The sequence below is a fragment of the Juglans microcarpa x Juglans regia genome, chromosome 5D (genome assembly GCF_004785595.1).
Source record: "Juglans microcarpa x Juglans regia isolate MS1-56 chromosome 5D, Jm3101_v1.0, whole genome shotgun sequence".
NCBI classification, from domain to species: domain Eukaryota; kingdom Viridiplantae; phylum Streptophyta; class Magnoliopsida; order Fagales; family Juglandaceae; genus Juglans; species Juglans microcarpa x Juglans regia.
In genome coordinates this window covers 1,625,466-1,647,200 of record NC_054602.1, presented here as the reverse complement: position 1 = coordinate 1,647,200, position 21,735 = coordinate 1,625,466, and the positions used below count along the sequence as shown (strand labels likewise).

General features: G+C 36.3%; 3 protein-coding genes across 3 annotated transcripts; 1 reads left to right on the top strand and 2 right to left on the bottom strand.

The window, feature by feature from the left end:
• The first annotated feature begins 368 nt into the window (after positions 1–368).
• Positions 369–1,328, top strand: LOC121264949 (transcription repressor OFP6-like). Its single transcript, XM_041168338.1, has one exon. The coding sequence runs from the start codon at positions 501–503 to the stop codon at positions 1,038–1,040; it is 540 nt and encodes a 179-aa protein (XP_041024272.1). The 5' UTR covers positions 369–500; the 3' UTR covers positions 1,041–1,328.
• A 7,994-nt stretch (positions 1,329–9,322) lies between these two features.
• On the bottom strand, positions 9,323–10,401 carry LOC121264163 (transcription repressor OFP13-like). The gene has a single exon (XM_041167239.1). It carries the CDS (start codon positions 10,240–10,242, stop codon positions 9,379–9,381), a length of 864 nt encoding a protein of 287 aa, XP_041023173.1. The 5' UTR covers positions 10,243–10,401; the 3' UTR covers positions 9,323–9,378.
• An 8,389-nt stretch (positions 10,402–18,790) lies between these two features.
• Positions 18,791–19,917, bottom strand: LOC121266038 (probable CCR4-associated factor 1 homolog 11). The gene has a single exon (XM_041169731.1). It carries the CDS (start codon positions 19,741–19,743, stop codon positions 18,883–18,885), a length of 861 nt encoding a protein of 286 aa, XP_041025665.1. The 5' UTR covers positions 19,744–19,917; the 3' UTR covers positions 18,791–18,882.
• Positions 19,918–21,735: the final 1,818 nt, after the last annotated feature.

The following is a 21,735-nucleotide window of genomic DNA, read 5'->3' as shown; positions in this document are numbered from 1 at the left end:
CATCTGAACCTTCGACAAGTGGCTTAATATTATAATTTTTTTTAATCTTTTTGGATCCCTAAATCTTTCTGACTGCCATGCCAGTTCCCTAATTCCGTGATCTATTAATTTGTTATGTTTTTCTTGATCACCTACGAGAGATAATTTTCATGTTTATCTCATAAAGAAATACTTGACCTTTTTTTAATCAGGAAAGAAACTCGTCACTTTGAAACTGATACTAGTATGACTGCCAAATCTAAAATGCAAGAAAAATATTTTTCCTCATCAAGATGTGCGGTCATGATCGTGTTGTCATTTAACTAAAACTAACAGACCAGACATTGTATCATATATATAGGCACCCTCCCGTTCTCACATGCAGGATTTATAGAGCCCCTTGAATTCCCTTCCCCCGTAATAATCAGTCAAACGCCTCATCCCCACTCTCACTCATCACTTCCTAAAGACACCCTTTTGCAGAATCTCTCTCTCTCTCTCTCTCACACACACTCACTTCAATGCCCACCACCGGAAGAAAGCTTCTCCTTAACACTGTTTCTGTCAACATTGGCTGCAGCTGCCGAAAACCTAAACTGTTCCACATTTTCCATCCAAAACCAAGACCCAAAACGCCTACACACCAAAGACACAACAAACACCATTCCTCAGGCACATGGCACAAAGACAACAGTACCGCCGCCGGCACATTCTCTCCATCCGTTGCATATTCTCAATATTCAGACGCCGAGAACGAGACGAAGGGCTCGAGGTCTGTCAGAGGCTTTGGTAGGATAGACCGTGAGAGTGTTGCAGTGGAGAAAGATTCCAACGACCCGTATTTGGATTTTCGGCAATCGATGCTCCAGATGATATTGGAAAATGAGATATACTCCAAGGACGATCTCCGGGAGCTTCTGCATTGTTTTCTGCAGCTGAATTCTCCTTACCACCATGGACTCATTGTTAAAGCTTTCTCTGAGATATGGAACGGGGTGTTTTCTGTGAGGTCTAGCTCTCCCAAGCTGCAATATTTTGGGTACAAGTCACGTGAGTTCTAGGTTATACACGTGCGGCCTGTGGCTCCGTGTCAACTTAGTCCTATGAATGATGCAAGGTCGCTTATAATGTCGACGCCTCATGTACCCTGTATTTGCAGAATGTGCAAAAAACAGGATGCTTGGGAAGTCGAATCAAATAAATGCAGAAAGAAATTGGAGAACCTCTTCTTTGTTAACCGCTACAGTTGTTGGTGTTTATGTATGATCTTCTTAAATGGGTTCTGTTTGTTGATGTTCTGTTCTCAATGATACGATGCAATTTTTTTGGTCCTTAGACCGCATCGACAATGGAGAGCATGCACTGTATGGAAAGGCTAATTCAATCGGGTCCCCAGAATGGTTCAAAAGTTCAAATGGAATTCCTCTAAAAATAGCCGATTTTAATCTTCATCTGAAATTTTGTCATTTCTATTAAACATTTTAATTGATTTGATATATAAACTGCCTAAAAATGTAATATACTACAAAATAAATGATGAAAAATTTCGTTGGTCAAAATCTTCAGTGAGTTTTCAAGAGGTGAATCGTTAGTGGGAAAAGATAAGTCATTGGGATTTGAAAGTATAATAATTAGACAGGTGTACGCGGAGTGGGACAGTTGTTTTTTTTTTTTTTTTTTTTACGAGGATAGAAAATTTGTGTCTGATCTGTACATTTTCCAAGACTTGTCATTAACCCGTGGGTGCTTCTTATGTTATTCTGCTTGCAAGTTGCTGCTAGATATCTCTGTGTGATCAGGTGAAATTATTTATTAGAATTGGAATAAGTTTTGATGGTTATGTTATTTCTTGATAGCCATGGTCACGTGTTTGAGTAACTCGTATTTCAAGATGGTAGGGTATCGCCGGGTGCAATTCTGTGTGGACTGCTTGAAAATCATATGGTTAAGGCGCTTTTGAGATGGTCTTTTCTCTGTGCTTCTTGCACTCTGTTTCTACAAATTTCAAATTTGTGAATGGGCAGAAAAGACTTGAAATAGATTGAGCGCTTTCTAATCATCAAATGTAGAGTACAGGATATAGTTTTGAATTTTCATTCCGCCTATCAATTTGGTTACTTCCAATGTCCTCCATTTGACAAGCTAATAATGTCTCATCAACTACTCCACAACCTATATCATTGTGAAAACGATCAAATATTTCATAAAACATGGATACAGAAAAGTTGACTTCTTTTCAAGTCCAGTGAGATGAGATGAGATGATTTTAAATGAGTTGAATAAAATATTGTTAGAATATTATTTTTTTAATATTATTATTATTTTGAGATTTAAAAAAGTTGAATTATTTATTATATTTTGTATTGTAATTTTAAAAAGTTGTAATGATAAAATAAGATGAGATGAGTTAAGAGTGTTTCTGTATCCAAACGGTGAAACTAAACAGTGAGTGATCGGGAGGCCTGTGTGGGAATTGACAAAATCAATTCAATCTAATGCTACTGCTCTGAACTGACTATTTTAATGCATTAAATATCTCTCTTTCTACCCCACATTTACTGTTTCATAAATGTAGTTGTCTGATCTACTTAAGAATTCTGAATGTGGTCTCCAAGGTTAGTGATCTCTAGAGCGGGGAATCTTGATGTTAGTGGAAACAGAGGGGGTCCCTTCATTTAAAACAAGATGCAACAACAGCTCTCTTGTGATAGAGGTTGTGATCAAATGCAACCGAGGCATGCAGGCCAGCAAGCATGTCCAACTTGACCTCCTCAGAATCCTTGCTCTGAAATTCAAATTTGTCTTTCATTGCTTTCAAGGGGGGCAGTGTTTCTCTCATTTCTTTTACCAACAAATTAATGCCCCTAACGTTGCAGGCTTGCAGGTGCAGAGATGTCCTTAATGATTTTTATTTTTTACTTGCAAACTTGTCGATACCAGCTGCCAATGATACCGTTTTCAAAGTATCTAATTGAAGTCTCAATTTCACAAGTAAAACACGGTCATGACCATCTTTATCTAATCCCTTTGTTGCCTTTTCTCTAATAGTGGGGGACACCTTTCATGTTTTGTAGGCCAGCAAAAAAGATAATTAGCATGATCTTTTTGCCTTGAGTACTGAAAGCTATGTTGGTAATCAGATTTATCGGGAAAGAAATATTGGGTGCATAGTAGTGAATTGTTTCAAATATATATATATATATATATGGAAAATTCTTCTTGAAAACGAGTTCGTGCACCAAATTGCACACTGATGCTGACATATAAGGCATCCGTTTAATGAAACGGTACAAATTGAACATGAAAATGATTTTCATAAAACAGATGATCTTATTCTTCTCTCAAAAATTTTCTTCTTTAGGTTTTTTTTTTCAATAAAGAAAGTCATGTTAGCGTCATTACGCAGTTTGGTGCGCCAAATCGCTTGTACCTAACAAGACTCTATATATATATATATATATATATATATTTTAAACAAAAGAATAGACAAGGCTGTAACCAATTGGGACCAAACCTCATGAAGTGGATGTCACCGATTTAGCTGAGGAAACAAAAAAAAAAAGGATGGCATTGATTTGAATGCTGCCTTTAGGGACAAACTCATTACTCCATAAAAAATAGAGGGAAAAAAAAAATCAGAGAAGTAAAAAAGTAAGGTTATATCAACAGTAGCATCGTGTCTGTTAAATTGTTGGTGAAGGCACCAAGGCTTCCAGTTCCAGTTTTACGAGTTCTATCACTATGAATGTTGTATCAATTATGGAGATCAGTACTATCAAGTTTGAAAATTAAAGAACAGACAATGATGGTGTCAAATGTCAAATACTTCAAAAGTAGTAAAAATTTAATGAATGGAAATGTCTAGATGCTAGAACCTGGGGTGTTCTCTTTAGCCTATAAAAGAACAACATTTTGATTTGAGAAAGGCGGGGGAAACAAAATGCAAACTGAAAAATGAGACAGGTCATTCATCCACAATGACAATGAGAGCAAGAAACCCCATGGCTTCAATCTTGTCCATCCATAGGATGCATGCCTCTTCAGTAGAACTACCTTATAATTAAAAGATGCTTACTTTTTTTGTGACATTAATTAGCTACTTTAATGGAAGGCTGGATTCCAACACAGTATCCTTGCAACCTGAGGACCCAGCAAAGCTTTCAGTTCAAGCTCATATATGGGGGGGGGGGGGGGGGGGTCCTTTGGTTCAATTCCATGGATACAAGTACGGGGCCGGGGCTGGATGTCCTAATTAGTTGAGCAGTTAGATGAAAGCAAAGCATTACCTATTTTATTTTGACTGGAATCAATTTACGGTTTCGAATCATTCTCGATCGCGTCCTCTCGAGTCTCGACGAGCATTTGAGAAACTTGTTACACGTTTTCTAAAAAAAGACCACGCAACAGCGACTTTTTGTCCATCCCTAAAATCCCTTTTTAGGCTAGATGGGATGGGATACATTATCTGGTCTAATGCGGCGCGCAGCATCAAGCCCATGCTAAACTACAAACTAGTCTCCGTTTCTTATTAGGCCCATTAATTTGCACCAACAATCAGCTTTGTAGAGTTTTGTAACGTGGACATGAAATTATTATTCTCCGACGGTCCGACCATGAGAGAGAGAGAGAGAGAGAGAGAGAGAGATGTAATGTTGAATAGAAGGATGTAAATGTATTAATCTGTCTTCATAAAATATTGCATGTTTTATGACTTGTGATACAATTCGGCCCCGAGATCTAACTGTCTCCCTACATACAATTTCTGCCCCCGGCCCCTTCCCCTTTCTTCCTTCCTAATTGGTATAGCTAGGTTCTTTTGGGTCTATTTTCAATAATTATATATGCTTTCTGCTTCAGGGAATTGACATGACTTCCTCTGATAAGTCAGATTTGTTAGACAACCTACGGGCATGATAGCAACAATAGAGATGGAAACGTCCAAGATAACAAGTAAAGACTACTCCAACCCCACCCTCCCTAGCTAGTTTCCAGCTCCCATTTAGCCAAAGAGGAAGAAAAATTTAAGGTCGTCCGGTCTTAAATATATAATAAATCATATGATCTAAGTCGGCATGAGTCTCAATTAATGAGTAAATATACGTACGCACGTACATGATTTGTGGAGGAAAAACAAGTATTATATGCATGCATCAGTAAAAGTGCCGATGAAGCAAGCAGGCAATTAAGGGAGGACTGAGGAGTGCATGCATGCCCCATTTAATTAGTCCCAAAAACAAGAGGGAATCATGGATGGGCGTATTTGTCTATATATATATATGCAAGTGTATGAGGCATTTAATGTATAGCCCCACGAGATCAAGCCAAAAACTTTGAATTAATGGGAGTGACAGTACCGACTTCTATACTGTTTGGTCATTTTCATTTTCTCCGTTGAAATTAATTTTCTCAGAAAATGTGGGTCTCAGGTCGACTCTCAATGTTGGGTCCTGATCTCACTAATTACCATACTTCAGATCTTCAAAATTCCGACGCGAAATCTTCATCATCTTAATTTGAATCTCATGACCAATATCAAAGAAATATGTTCTGCGCTATATATATATATATATATATATATATATATATATATATATATATATAATAATGTTACTATATGTCTTTAATTTGTTCCCTTATTTTGACAGCTAGCTCATGCATTTAATTTTTGTTTTCTTAATAGTTAATGAAGTGTCTATTAGTGTATTTGTTTTTAATTTTTTAAAAATATTTAAAAAATATTTGAAATAAAAAAAAAAAAGAAAAAGAAAAATACAATTTTCATTAAGCAACTTTAATTTTGACAAGTAAAAGCCTGCATGCAGAGTGTTTAATTGTTTATTTGTCGACCGGAAAGTAAAATTGATCGACTGTAGCTCGGTTGAGATTACATTGGTTACAGCTCTCTGCTAATTAATATCATGAATCATGCATCCTTTTTGTTTAGGAAATTGGACACTGATCTTATCAGATGATATCATCGTTTCTGTTTTCATTAATCGATGTACGGGGGAAGCTAGCTAGCTAGCTGTTAAATTACCAATAATGCTTTAGTTGATCACAGAAATATGCGAAAAAATAAATTTAAATTTAAATTATTTCTATAGCGAGTATATTAATATAAATTCTTGTAAATGACGGTGCCCATGCACAATCAATGGCTCGAGTACATGATTTCCTTCCTTGGCTGCGAAAGTTATTCCTTAAGATTTAAAATTCCAAGAGCTGTTTGTAATTTTAGTGGGATTCTGAAATAATTCAGTGGGACTGTGGGAGTACTCGGAGAAACCACTTTCCGGCGGAATATATGCATGCATGCATGCATGGCTTTCTCCAGCTAGTTTCGAATTGAAGGGAGTGATCAAATGCATTTCAACGTGCATTACTTATTTTCGGAGGGAAAAATACTGTTTGAAATTCATATAATTAAACAATCATTAAGCACTACTGATCATCGATCTGCACTGCTGAAATAAAATAAAATCAATGGCACGAGGTTTAGAAGCTTCGCCGTCGACAAGAATCCGGGCTCATAGATTGAAGAGGCATCGAACATGGAACTCTGACAATTAATTACTTTCTTCCTATATCACATGCTTTAATTAATTAATTTTCCTTAGATTATGGTAATAATTTATAAGCGCATATATATACATGCAACCTTAATGATCTTTTCCCGTAGTACTTCAACTTCATTGTTTTTGGAGCTATATATATAAAAATATATATATAATTAACCTAGCTTATTTTTCTTGTCACGGGCACCTATGACCTATAAATTACCTGTCCGGGAAGCATGGTTTATTAAGTGAGTCATACGTTTTGTAAAAGAAATATTGTGACTGATTTTTTAGCTAAGCATGAAGTTGAAGGTGTTAACATGGACTGAATTGAAGACAAAGATCTTTTGCCAAGTAAATTGAGGGATCTTCTTCACATGGACATAATTGAAATTTCTTATCTGTGAATTTCGTAGTGAGGTATTTGTTATATTGCACTTGTTTTTCTTTGTTATTATTCTTATTAGTGTGAGCTGACGTTTAGCTGCAGGATTGTCTTTCTTTTTAGTTTTTTAAGGCCGTTTGCTTTAGTGTATTTGATTGACCTGTAAACCTTGGATATTTGTCTATTATTCCTTTATTTTAAGTTTTTAGATATCTGAATTTTAGTCCTTTATGATTATCTGTAACTACAAGGGGTCAGCATGTAACTACGATTTTCCTCTACTACAAATGAGAGCTAGTATCAATAAACTTGAGGTACCATATTTTTTTTTCTTTTATTAATGACCCATAAATTACCTATGTTGACTTCTTAAAATTGGTCCATACTACATATAAGTAACTTTAAGCGAACACGTACAAGGGTTCGAGGGCGCGGTCCATGCAGTGGTAGTACAGCTTACGAGCTCCGGCCATACTTACGCGTGATATATTATATCATTACATCTGCAACTAATAAAAATGAAAATATGATAATATACGTACGGCCAGCTCCAGGCCCCTTCCACAATATATATATTATGTTTCGTTTCATTAAACAGGTAGCTAGCTGATTCGACTTGGATATATAATATGGCCATCAAAGATATGCAGACCTGATCGGCCATTGCGCTCTAAGAACTTAACATTAACATAACAAATTGGGTAAGATATTTTATCTGTTGGCAGTCATGATCCGCCTAAGGATAAAATCAGATTGGCACTATTCACTACATATCTGGTTGTGACATTCTCCACATCACCCACTAAGAATATTATGTCCGTCCTCCTTTGGTTTTTTTCCAAAAGCATTAGATCTTTATGTAGCGATCGAGGTGAATGGCGATAAATTACTAAGAGCATCTTCGTTGGCTTGGTTAAAGTTAAAAGATAGCTAAAATTTAGATAATCTGTATCAAAAAGATCCCACATGAGATTGGGCATCTCTAAAACAATTTGAATTTCTACTACAATGGTTGGCCAAAGGTAGAGAACCACAATTGATTCACCAAATATTAAAATATTAATTTCTCACTCTAACCACTTGTAGATGTTTATGTAGGTAGATTTTTTATTGATATTGAAATGGGTATGTTGCTAGATATTTGATTAGTGAATAAGAAATTTAGATAAAATTTTAGATAAGTTTAATCTCAATTTTTGGTTATTAGCATTAAATGGCCTTTGAAAATATGATTTTTTTAATATTAATTTAATTAGAATATAATTATTATTAATATTAAATTGATATAATTATAAAATGTGATACAAATAAATTAAATAAAAAAAAATTAATTTAATAATATTTTATTATTATATAGAGAGTGAATGACTAATCTAATGTGGAAATTGAATTTAAATAGAGTGAACAAATGTAAAAGAATATGATATTAACTAAATTTTAAATATATATTTGACCAAGCTAATGAAGATGCTCTTAAAAAAGAAACAAGTAAAGCCTTTAAATTGTTTTATGTGAAAATCTTGGAGCTAGCCATTAGAAATTATATAAATAGCTTTTCCCGCTAAAACAAACTTGTAGTTATTTGACAGTCAAGACAATGGATTTACATACGTTCAAGAGGATATAGTCACATAGAGACAGTGTTCTTCAACGCAGAGATAAATATTTTCTTTATTTCTGGCGCAACGGCGATAAATGCTGCAGCCTGCTCCAGGTGCGAGGATATGAGTGTCAGACCACGCCAAAATTCTGCGCTGGTATTGTACCTATCATTTGAAAATGACTATCTAGTTTGAAATGAACGGCCCTGATTGTTGCCATAATGTCAGAATCCATGTAGAAGGACTACTGCCTTGTGGAAGATATCCAATGGTGGATATTACTGCAACGCAAAATCTCCACATGTACTTGTCCCTGAAATATTGGTCTGCATTGCATGGGATCTTTTTTTTGCCTATAATTCAATTACCTAAGCAATTTATAAATTGTCGACATAAACCCATGCATGAAGTCATTTTATTTAACAGAAAGAATGCCGTTTAAGAAAGCTCCCAATTCATGTAACGTAACTAATTAATTTAACCTCGTTTTCTGAAGTATTTTAGTTTCATGCTGCATGATATCATGCATGCATCACCATACATATATATATATATATTTAATTTCTGTATTAAGAAAGACTTCTAATTTGTCTTCTGCAATAAAATAAGAGGTTTCGTTTTTCTCAGTATTTCTTCCAAAGCCAGCTAGGTTAAAAAATGATAATTTCCATTTCTCAGTAGCGCTTAATTTCCTTATGCGTAATAGAAGGTCGACGACTCATGTTAACCTCATACACCTGCACCGTATACTTTGAATGCACAGAGAGAGAGAGAGAGAGAGAGAGCATAATTCCTCGATCTATATCAAAAACGTTCTCACTATCAGTTGTCAAAGCTACTGGTATATACATAATTTTCAATTAGAATAGACATTTAAAGATGAACTATCACCTTCTTCTTTTTTCCCGATCCCCTCCTGACCTTCTAACAAAGATAAACAAGGACAAATATCGCTATCTTCCTGATCAGCTTCCATTGAGGATATGCAACGAGTGGAAGATGAAGAAGATGAAGAAGAATTATAAAAAGATAGAGGAGAAGAAGGGGAATGAGAACAACAACAAGAAGAAGACGATGTAAATGCAAGGCCAACCAACAAATCAACAAAAGCTCCAACAATATACCCGTGGCTGCTCTTTCCATTTAACCTCAAATACCAACACAAGAGGTCTTCAAAACCTTCCCATTCTTTCACCCCATGAGCCTCCACCATCTCTTCCATGGACTTGCGAAAATCCACGAAAGGGTCTTGGGACTCCATTGACAATATCAAGCTGTCCTTATAGGGAAACAACCCTTCCTTTGCCTCTTCCAATATCGAACTCGTCTCTCCCAGCTTGAAAAACAGCCTCTCCGATTGCAGCCCTCGAATAATTGTCTCTATCGGATCCACTACTCCGGTGCTTTCCGAGGTCGTTGAGAAGCTCGTGGACTTGGATATTGACTTGGTGAAAGATGATTCAGTTGTCTCTACTACATCAATGGGCGTATCTAAGTAGACTGAGTTCACGGTCTTGTAAATGTCACTGCTGGTTCGGAAAGAAAGGGTTCTGGGTTGGTTACAAGAAGGCCAAGGCCAAGTAGACCTTGCCTCCATATTTTTGAAAAGAAAGGGGAGTTTCATTTTCTTGCCCATCTCTGGTTTCTTCTCAAAGGCTTGGAGAGAAATGTATGTGGATTCAAATGCGTTTTTTTGGGAGGCAAGTTGTTTTTGTGGCATTAATGGCTATTCAGAGGTTTGCGAGAGAGATTTGAAGGGAGTGATAAAACGAGTACTGGGGGAAGACGTTGCAAGTTGCAACTGGGAAATAGAAGGCTGGTGGGGTACTGGGGTCTTTTCCATATGTGTATTAAATTTTTGGCCATAGAAGTAAATGACCTTCAGCCGAGCTAGCTAGGCCATTAAATAATAGAATAGTAGTACTCGCTATATATGAGTAGTTTTTTTTTTTCTTGAAAATACAAAAATTACAGTATCCTTTCTCTTTAGGTACTGTTCCGTGTTCATGATCTAGCTCAAGTAACAATTATCATGTTGTCCTAATTACAAGAGAAAGGATACCGTAATTTTTATATTTTCAATTAGGTACTGTTCCGTGTTCGTGATCTAGCTCAAAATAACAATTATCATGTTGTCCTAATTACAAGAGTTTCAAAATTAATTAGAGCCTCTTTAATTGATTTTTTTTTTTTCAAATGTAATGTAGATTTCAGATAACAGAAAGAAGTTGCAAGCATAAATGATCTTATATAATATTTTGTTTTTCTTTAAGTATAAACAAGAAAATATGATTTCAAAAAATAACATTTTAATTATGTTCTCTGAAAACATACGGTTTCACATTAAGAATTTAAGATGGATTTTATATGGGAATTGATTTATACCGTTTTAGAGTATACGTGTAAATTTCGTGGATTCTATTTGAAAAATAAAATAAAATTTAGAATTTAAGAAAAAAATTCAACTTTTTCATGATAAAATAAACTTTTTTTTCAAATAAAATGTGTGAAACTTACCCTGGCTGTATCCAAAATTATGTATATTACCCTAGCCTGCCAGTATGATCGGTACCATTTCTATCGATTTAGAGACAATAATGCAGACATATATAGTCGATTTTACTTATATAATTGTTTTCTGAATGAAAAGTGAACCGGTTTAAAATTGTTTTGCGGCCATTAATTAAGCCTGATTTTATGGTTGAAAACTTGACGGTCAGCTAGCAGTAATGTCTGTTTATAAGACCAAATTAATAGTTATATTATATTGATATATAAGAGATCGATCATTTTCGTTTATTTTTCTCTAGTTAAGATAGTTTCCAAGTTCCAACGGATCTTTTTTCGGCTTCTTTAAACACCTGGTCCCTACAACATTGCTTATACATGAGAAACCACAGACTTCAACAGCTTATAATAATAATCAGATAGAACTAGAGACTAGAGTCAATATCATGGCCTCATTTCCGGGTTACCCATGCTTGCCAGTAGTACTAATTTCAAATGGGATCGACGGCCGCTAGCTAGCTCTCTATAATTCAGACTGAGGCACTGACCATATTCAATTAATTTTTGTAACTTAAAGAAAACAGAATTCAATTGATGAAGAGGAGTTTGGAGGAGAAAGAGATCGTGAAAATATCGCAAAGACAAAAAATCGTATGGGACATATGTGGATGAATATCATGTGGACTTAATTTCTAAGATGTAACTCTCTTTCACGTGCCTCCTCAGGCATGCCAGACTGAAGATTAATGAAACCGGCCCTTGAAGGCCATCTATTTCCCTCCCTAAATATTCATGGACGTACGGGTGCATGCGGGGCGGGGGAATATTCTGCGGCGAAAGGAAGAGAGAACTCATGAGCTACAAGAGGTTGGCCATGCTCGGGTTTTCGTAATCCTTACATTTAATATATATACAGCATCATGTTCCTAAGTTCCAAAACCTCCAAAATAGGTCACATGATCCATCGGCTCAAGATAATCAGCTTCAAGAATGCAACTTTACTTTAATCCTAGTGTTGTAATGATCATCGAATGATCATGACCGTGGGATATATACAAATTAGAGAGACATGATTATATGCATATAATAGGATATCGTTTTGTTGCAATTCTACAGCAGTACCATGCGCGGACACTATATATATATATATATGCAATGTTTAGGGGACCATGCATATTGTTCGATCCCGACTTATATCTTGTGGTCCTAGTTATGTACTGCATGTATATCCACCCAGTTTTTAACGATAGAGAATATTTCAGCCTAATTATTATATAATGAACTTTAAGAACTTCAAGGAATAAGATTCAGAGGTTCCATTTGCAACCAGAGGCAACACGTGCAACACAGTAGTCGATCGGTAGGTGACAAACGTGCATTATTTATAAATTTGTGGCTAATATTGGCACTCATGTTTTGTCTGCCGATATCTGGTAATTAAATTATATATTAGATATATACGATGATCATCATGATGAGTGTAAAACTAAGGACGAAAGATTAATAAGCGAATTAGGTTTTTTTTTAATTTTTTTTTATTTTCCCATGTCCCTCTATAAATTTGGTTATTCCACGTAATGGTGTATATGCCGGGTAGGGTATCGTTTATGCATGGGTGCTATTACCTTATCCATTTTTCAGGATTTCTAGGGGACCAATCCTTATGTTGATCTTTTCCTTGGCCAGGGTTCTATATATGTCCTAGGAGGATATTTTCCATTTGAAAAGCATAATATACTTACAGACAATGCATATATGCAAATCAAATGTGGCCACAATATCACTCAAAATATGCATTTGTGAAAGGGAGATTTTGTGCATGCCAGCCTGGACAAGTCCGCCCACTTCATCAAATGCATGTGACTTGATGGGCCAGGAAACGAGGAGGGGAAACCCAAGCCAGCCCAGGATATGAGGAGCACGCAACACACTCTCGGACGCGCCTCATTAGAGAGGAAAAGGCTAGTCGAGATCCTGTTTTCTATAGAATCGGCCGCATTAAATGCAATGTCGAATGGCCGGTACCAAAGGTCGAGTACCTATTGGTGATAGAAGCGGTCGCATTAAATGTGAAGTCACACTGTCTAGAACATATGTGTATCATTACAATGACAGGAGGATCAGAGATCTATTGGAGGAACATATGTATAAATAAGAGGAAGCAGGTAAAAGAGAAGGTTAATCACTCTATATGCGCCTTTAACTTTTCTCTCTTTTTTCTTTCTCTAGTTCTCCTACGGAAACCAACAACTGACTTAGGTATCAGAAGTGTCCCGATCCTGAACACACTCGACCACCCCCTTGATTTCTTGAAATATGTCTTAATAGTTTGCCAATCAAATGAATGGTGCCAAATTGAGTGCCCCAATCAAATGAATGTTTCAATCCATTTGTCAGCAAGTGAAAATGAATCCATCTCTGGAATGATCTCCTGACTCAATTATTTGGTCCTTGCCCTAGAAACAACCAACAAGAAAATCCTGACATTGCATCCCTAAACCAATTATATATCAGTAATGCAATAGAAATAGTGACGTGAATAGTTGGACCAAGGTTCAATCTTGTTTCATATGCTTTGGTATAGCATAATACAGTAGTTCTGATACATGTAACTTTTCAATTATTTGGAATATATTTGGTATTGTCCGCAAGAATTATTCGACACTCTAGGATTAGTACTAACAGCATCTTTCGTACACCATTAATGCAGTATCTCCTTTGGCATGCACATGGTACAATGTCCTCTTGTTAATTGGATTCATATATATGCCATTGCCCTCTTCCTGGTCTTTGAGTTCAGAGTGGTCTGCCTTTTACTGTATAAACTGAAGGTGACTCTATTTACTTGATGTAGGAATATTCGTTCAGTCGTCTTTAGAATATAGTAATAAAGATAACTCAAAAACTGGGCAGAACTTCGGAGTAATGTCAACCGAGTCTGCAGAAACTTCACACGCCAACTGAGAGATCGGTAGTACTTCCCTAAAACGTACATACGCATGCACAAAATATACATTTAGGACAAACCCACTGATCGCATTAAGCGCATGACTCAGCGAACAATAGAAATGCAGTTACCAACCAAAATGAACGTTGCAAATTAAAACCTTGTCTTGAATCTTACCACGTTTCAACTGGCCATCAAACATGGTAAGAAAAGACCAAGCATGGCTGAAACTGCAGTGCTTGGATGTAAAGTTGTGCAGAAATTGAGGCTGAGATCAGCTCAGCCGACAAAATTATTAACATCAAATATGAGTTGAGATGGGACCGAATGAGTTTGTCCCAGCAATCGTCATCAAATCGACTAGCTGGAATTGAAAAGCATGCAACAGATTCGTCCTCTAAAGAATTTGTTGTCAAACAACCACCATACATCTCTTAAATACGCGTCATTATCGTTTACACTTGACAGTACTATCAAAACCACAGAATATACCGAAGGCTCAAGATAACGTTGGCTGCCAGAGTGAATATACAAAAGGCTCTTTGTTTCAGATCACAAAGAATTCATTAATATTGTCACGATCCTTTGGATCAATTGACAACACCTTGATTTCTTACTAAGAGAACCAATGATCGAATCTCCCTCTCCATATATCAAACAAAAAAAAAGAATTCATTAATATTGAACACGACATTAGGATCAATTACAAATCATTGATTTGCATCCATGCAGAATCATGCCATGCAGAGTACTTGTACTTAGCTTACTATCTACATGATATTCTTATGAAACAATGTTTTCAAGACGCAACGTAGCGGCGCGAGACTTGATCATGACAGCTTGTTGCTGGAAAGCAACAGACTGCCTTTGACACTCTCCAGAAAGGATAATACTTCATCCACTGACAAAAGCCACCGATGGTGGCTACCGATATAATTTTTTATTTTTTATTAAGGAAGTATTTTATTTTAATAATGTTGTGATTTTTAAAAAATATATATATATATTTAAGAGTATTAAAAAATGTATGAAAAAAAGGTCATTTGGCCTTATCGGGGATATCTCTAGTACTACAACAGTACAACTCCTCGGGGAATCTTCTTACACAGGAATAAGATCCATGCATCTCCCCAGAAATCCTCCTCTATTCAAATATCAGAGCTGGCATAGAGATCACGCTGAAAAGGTCAAATACAAACAAATGTCCATCGTGTCAAAATTACATTTTTAATGAAAAATAAAATCGTCATCTACAGAAGATCCACAAGTACAACAACGCAAGTTCCAAATTTCATGTTAAACCAGATGATATGATGAACAAAGAGCAGTAAGAACACGAGAGACAGTTGGCCCATTTATCATTAAGAAATTTAACAGTGATTACAGAAAGGGTAAAGAGTCCAGGCCCTTATACCTCCATTTGACCAAGCATCCAGAGATGCGGCATCGTTTGTTTTTACAATTCATTTCAACTCATCTCATCTTATCTAATTATTATAATTTTTTTAAATTTTCATACAAAATATAATAAACAATACAACTTTTTCAAATCTCAATTCAACTTTTTCAAATTTCAAAATAAAAATAATATTAAAAAAATATATTCTAACAATATTTTATTCAACTTTCAACTTTCATCTCATCTCATCTCAAAAAACAAACAAGGCCGAAGTCATTTCTATAATTACAGAAAACAAACCGAATATAGCAGACACCAGTGCCAATCACCACCAATTTTGCTTCACAAAATTTTGATTCAGGACATCCATTAAATATTCAATATAAACGTTACCAACGGAGAAATATAAGCCAAAGCTTGTCCAATTATGCACTCATGTTAATTAATGAAACAGTGTTACATCTTTGCCTTAGCAATCCAACCTAAGCAAAATACTGAAAACAAGCTTATGGTCGAGTCCCATTTTTCTTCTCGAGTGCTACATACTATCAGGGTGCCTAACATATCACGATTTCATATAAGTCATATATACTCGGTATATATAAAATGTATATCCTGGCTAGACGGTCCAATCAAAAAATTACATGTATGGGATTTTCTTTTTTCTTTTTTGAAAACAATCAAGTATTAGAACAACACGGTTATTTCTCTAAGGGCTTATTGCAGTTTTTTTTCCTTATTTTCCGATGCTTAATGAAGGTAAAAGCAGAACCATCATCCACAAAGAATTTCATTTCACAAGTTTTGCAACATAATAGGATCAATCAGTCTAAATCCCTGAAGACCTTGAGATCAGATTTTCTCATCTGTTAAATAACTACGATTGTGCAATATGACGTTTCAAGAAAATTAGTAATCATCCAGTGATATAATTCTTTTATTTTGTGATAGCACTGGATCTGCTTGGTTACATTTTAACTTTTACAGATGTCTTCATGAATGCATAAATAAGGAAAAGTATGATGTGGACTGATAATAGACAACACTGCCAAAATTTTCTCTACTGCTAACACAAAACTAAATAATTCCTATGACTTCCTGAAAATTTACAAGAACACTGAAAAAAATATAAGAATCTGAGCCATGATAAGATCAAATACTATAGACAAAACTAAAAGACAGTTAACTAATAATACTTCAACAATGACAAGTTGGAACTTGATTTTTAAAGATTCTTGATTCAATGATGTTACAAAGGATTTCAAGGTGAACATGACAGCTAAATTGCCCCTACAATAAACATTAACATGTCAGAAACCATATGATGAACCAATGGCCCTGGCTTCTGCACAAGCAATGCAAAACTACTGTTACTGGAAATGAAGCAAGAAATTTTGCGTAAGAAATACAATTATTTGAACACCTCCAAGTAAAACTAATGGTCTTAGGATAATTATGGCTATGAGAATAACAGCTTAGTAAGTGAATATTTCCTTTCTTCAGCAATGTGTCAAAGACTCGTGATCCATAAGCAAAATATAACTTCTCTGCCAGACAAAAGCTATAAGGAAAAAAAAAAAAGTTTAAGCTCGTCATACCTTCACCATAAATCATATTTCCTGGTCCACAGAAGAACTATAAACAAATCCCAGTTTCTTACCTATATAAAGTGACCCGCGACCAGAGTAAGACTGTCTTACATGTCATTACTGGTGTAACTAACTAATGGAATCACTAGCTACATCTGCATTTATACTGCAAAAAGATTAGCCAAGATATACAATTGCAACTCGTTGAAAATATCATAAAGCCTCATTCCACATTTTCACCTACCAAAGGACCAATGGAACTTGACACTCAATGCACCTCTATCATAATTCACCAATCCAATGTGGGACTTGACATGTCGTTACCATGAAGGCACAGCCATCACATCACAGCTTTGTCATCAAAGAGAAAGAAAGGACCATTTTAAGAAATAGCTGTGAGATCATTCACCATGCAGTCTGCATTTGCTAGATTAGATCATGGTGAATAGTTTGTACCTATCAAACAATAAGAATGGGCCCCATCTGACCCCGTTGAAGCACAAGAAGAATGCAGCAACGGCCTGATTGTATCTCCCACAAAGAGAAGAACCACATAAGCAACCTGTGGTGAAGCAGTTATAAGGAGCACCTTTTAGAATAATCGCCAAACTTCCATTCGATTATTGCAACCAAATCCCTACAAAGTCATTAACCATGGAAATCAAATCAAATTAACTCCATTCTCTGCTAATGGCAAAAGATGTCATTAGAAACCAAGTAAGGCGCATGATCATCTTTGTTTCAACACCCCGTAGGTAAGATCACCGCCCATCAAAATACAGTTCACAGCCAATGCCAGATGGAAAACATCTGTTTTTGTATGGACAGGAGGAACTTTGACGAAATTTATTAGGAAAAGATCCTCCTCCAGCAGGAATGGCAGACTAAAGAGGAACGGGGATAAAAATCAAGCCCTAATTAGCTTCTTTTGGGGTTTATTTCCTGCTAATAAGAAGACTGATTCATACCAAGAATTCTTATAAAAGAATACAGCTAATGGACTTCCAACTATGAGAGCCAGTGGTTCCCTCGTGGTTTTCTATCAGATAAAATAAATTCTTTCCATCAGCCAAATTTTCACACTAGCTACAAACAAAGCCCTATAGGATTGATCAGAATAACAAGTTTTCCTACATAACAAATGCCAAACAGTATGCCAAACACTCCGTGGTAAGAAACTTGCATCACCCAAATCTTCTGATTGCAAACCAAGCTCAATCCTTAAAGCTTCAACCATATAAATGAAAAGGAAAAGCCAATCAAAAGAACTCATACACCCTTAAAATCATCTTACAGCCTCCAAATTATCATCCACAGCAGCTTATAAGTGCTTTCGCAAAAGAGAAACAACCAAAATTCATTTTCTTTCCCCTTCACTCGAAGGGCAAACCAGGCCACCTTCAACCTCAGCATCCAAAGAATCGGTTGCTGAATACCAATTTTTGATAAAACACTACAAAAGTTCTTCGCAAAACTTCCACTCTTCCCCAAGAGAAACCACAAACACAAAAGCCAAACCATTAAAGTCTATTCATTCCACATCCTCAACACCAGCAGAAACTTCAATTTTCTCAACAAATTTCCTCTAAATTTCTAAAGAACTTGACAGTGTACCACCAGCCAAGCCCCTAAAATCCTACTCCATATAAAATACTACTTTGAAGCTTTGGATTTCTAAACTTCGCAATTAATTCTCTCGCCCAAAATTTATTTGGCAAAAAGCAATCAATCACCCGCAAAACCAGGTATTATTTCTCATAGAATATAAATAAGGATCAAACCAATGCATGAGGGGAGAATGGGAAAAGATTAAGGTAGCCAAATATAGATTAAATAATATATTATAGATTAAGCCAAATGTATACCGGTTTTACCTTTTCCTTTTAATAAAATGAAATCTACAAGCAATATATTTCATCAAAGATCAGAAACATCTAATCCATACAATACGCCAGCGTACTTTTCTATCAGATTATCTTTGCTGAAATACTCTTTCTTGATCTTCTCGAATGCGTGCAGAGTCAGCAAGCTATCTGACCCGGCTTGGTGGCTCTTCCCAATAATCCGAATCACGTTTAAGGCCTGGGATACCCGGTCCAATCCACCATAGAGACTCGCACAGAACCGCATCAAATGCTTCACGTCGAAAACCCTAGGCCCGAAGAACACCCTAACAAGGGCAAGAAATTCGTGCAAATCTTCCGGCAAGACCCTCTGAGTCAGCATCTTTACCAAGTATCCGAAATCGTATGCGCTATGGAAAGTGACCCAGGTCATCGAGTCGTTGCAGACTAGCCCCGACGACATCATCAGCTCAGCAAACCGGACGGAATCGATCCCAAACTCCCGGTTCCTTGCAAAGTCGATCCCTTGGCGCCTCAGCAACTCGACCGAGTCGTGGGCGTGGGCGTCACGCTCCACGTCAAAGTCCCTGAAGTTAAATTCCCATATGTGAAGGTTGTCCGTGCCCAGATCCGGGAGATTTCCCTCTTCATCTGAGAGGGTAAGACCGATCTGGATCAGATTCAAGCGGTCAACGTTGGCCTTGAGGACCATGTAATGACGGGCGGGCTGCCGACCCTGGAAGTCCCGGTCGTCCGACTCAGGTCGAACCACGACGCCGGGAAACTCTGTGTCCATCGCGACGAGGGGGTAAGAATCTATAACTGATCGGATCAAACCGAACTCGGAATCAAGATTTTGGGACCATACCGATCGTATGCGGACGGGTCGAGAAGGCGAAGGCGAAGGCGGAGGCGGTGAGTCCGACGTGTGCATGGCTTAGGGTTTGGTCTCTGATCTTGATCAGAAGTCACGAGGAAGAAGAAGGGATTATTTGAAGTGAATTGCAGGCGTCTTTTAGGGTAAATTATTCCGTGGAGAAACATAATACGGAACAGTTATATTTTAACAGGCGGAGAGGTTGTGCGAGATTGGAGTTTATAATATAGGAGGCTTTAAAGTCGGTTTGGTTTTGTATTTCGAACTGACGATGGATATTGGATTGGATGCTAACTCATCTTTTCTTTTCTTTTTTCTTTTTTCTTTTTTCTCTTTTTGATATTAACTATCATCTTTTTATTCTTATTGATTTTTTCATAATCTGTTCGGTTTTTTTTTTTTTTTGTTTTTCACGGGGTGTTATTTATTATTATTATTTTAAAATATAATTTTTTAGTTCTTAAAATGATTTATTATTTAATATCACGTTAAATATTATTTTAAAAAATAACAACTCAAAAGATAACAAATAATATTTTCAATTCGAAAGTTAAATTATTCAATTAAAAAATATCATGTTTATAATTTTCGCTCTAAAGAAATTAATCAATAGTATCACGAAGGAAACATGTCTCGTTTATTTTCGTAGATAAGATGAGATGAGTTTTAAGATTAAAATTAAAGTTAAAAGTTATAATTATTAGATAAGATGAACTGAGTTGTGAGAAGTTGTAAAAATAAACAAAGTCGTAGGAAAAAAAAAAAAAAGAAAATAACGTTGAGTTTTTAAAAAAGTTTTACTACAAATCAATTATTGTTCACTTCACAGTTCACACACCCTACAATGATGTGAAAATTTTTTTTTATTTTTTTTTATAGGATGGGGATGTTTTCACAAGGTGTATAAGTATATTTTATAGGATATATGAGTACTTTTTATAAAATATGAAGTGTGTGATTGTGAATAATGATTGATTTGAATAAGTTTTCTTTTTAAAATTATAAATTAAGTCTTGATTAGCAAATGTTAACATTAGTCATTAGACGATGACAGAGAACGGGAAAGACTTGACTTTGACCTTTTTAGCATTTACAAAGGAAGTTAGAAGAAAGAAACGAACATGAGTCAGCTAGACAAGCAGACAGTGCGAGGAAGGGGAAGCGCACACGGTCTTTCACGTGAAAAAGGTGCGAGTGTGAATTTAGAGGGACGTTCAATGAACGTGATGAGACGATACCATAATTCAAAGTTTGTTGGCCACAGGCCCACGCACCCTTTTTGTCTTGAACTGTGTCAATGACACTACAATTCATCCCCTCTGGCTCTCCCTCATTCGTGTATCGTATCGTCAGATGGATCATACAGCATAAATTTTCATCCAAATTCTTCTTGCTCTACCCAAACTAATACGAAATAGGGTGCGGCTACTAGGGGTGAACAAAAAATCCGTTTACCCGACCCGCAAACTTATCCGACCTGAAAATCCGACCCGTTTGTGTTCAAAATCAGAAATAGAAGTTCCGCATCCGTTCAGCTTTTTATCGGGTATTATCCGTTACCCAAAAAAATCCGGAATAAGACCAGCCTTGCTTTCTTGGACGCCAAGCCAGAATATTGCAATCGCCAATCGGAGCGGAGAGCTCTTGAGTGTCGCCACCTGATGAGGTTCTAGAAGAGTTGAAAAATGGACTCTGAATTATCCTTGAAGGCAATGGTGGTTCACAACAAAGAAAAGAATTTTTAACGCTGCGGAAGCTTCTCCAGAGTTCTTGACAAAAATGTTGTATGCATTAACAGAAATGGTTTCTGCAATCTTTGCATGTGCATAATATGTAACAAGTTTGATATCGAGGTAAATACTAGCCTGTGAGCTTACAGTGCAAGCAGTCGGTGTCCTTGAAAATATCTCTCATGCCTTAAGAATTGGGATGAGAGAGAAGATAGAAAAGGAATTACAACCGATAAGGCAACACCAAAATTGGGGGTCGAAATTTTCAGTTTTGGAATTAAACCAATAAAACCAATAACTTTGCAAATCCGATATCGTA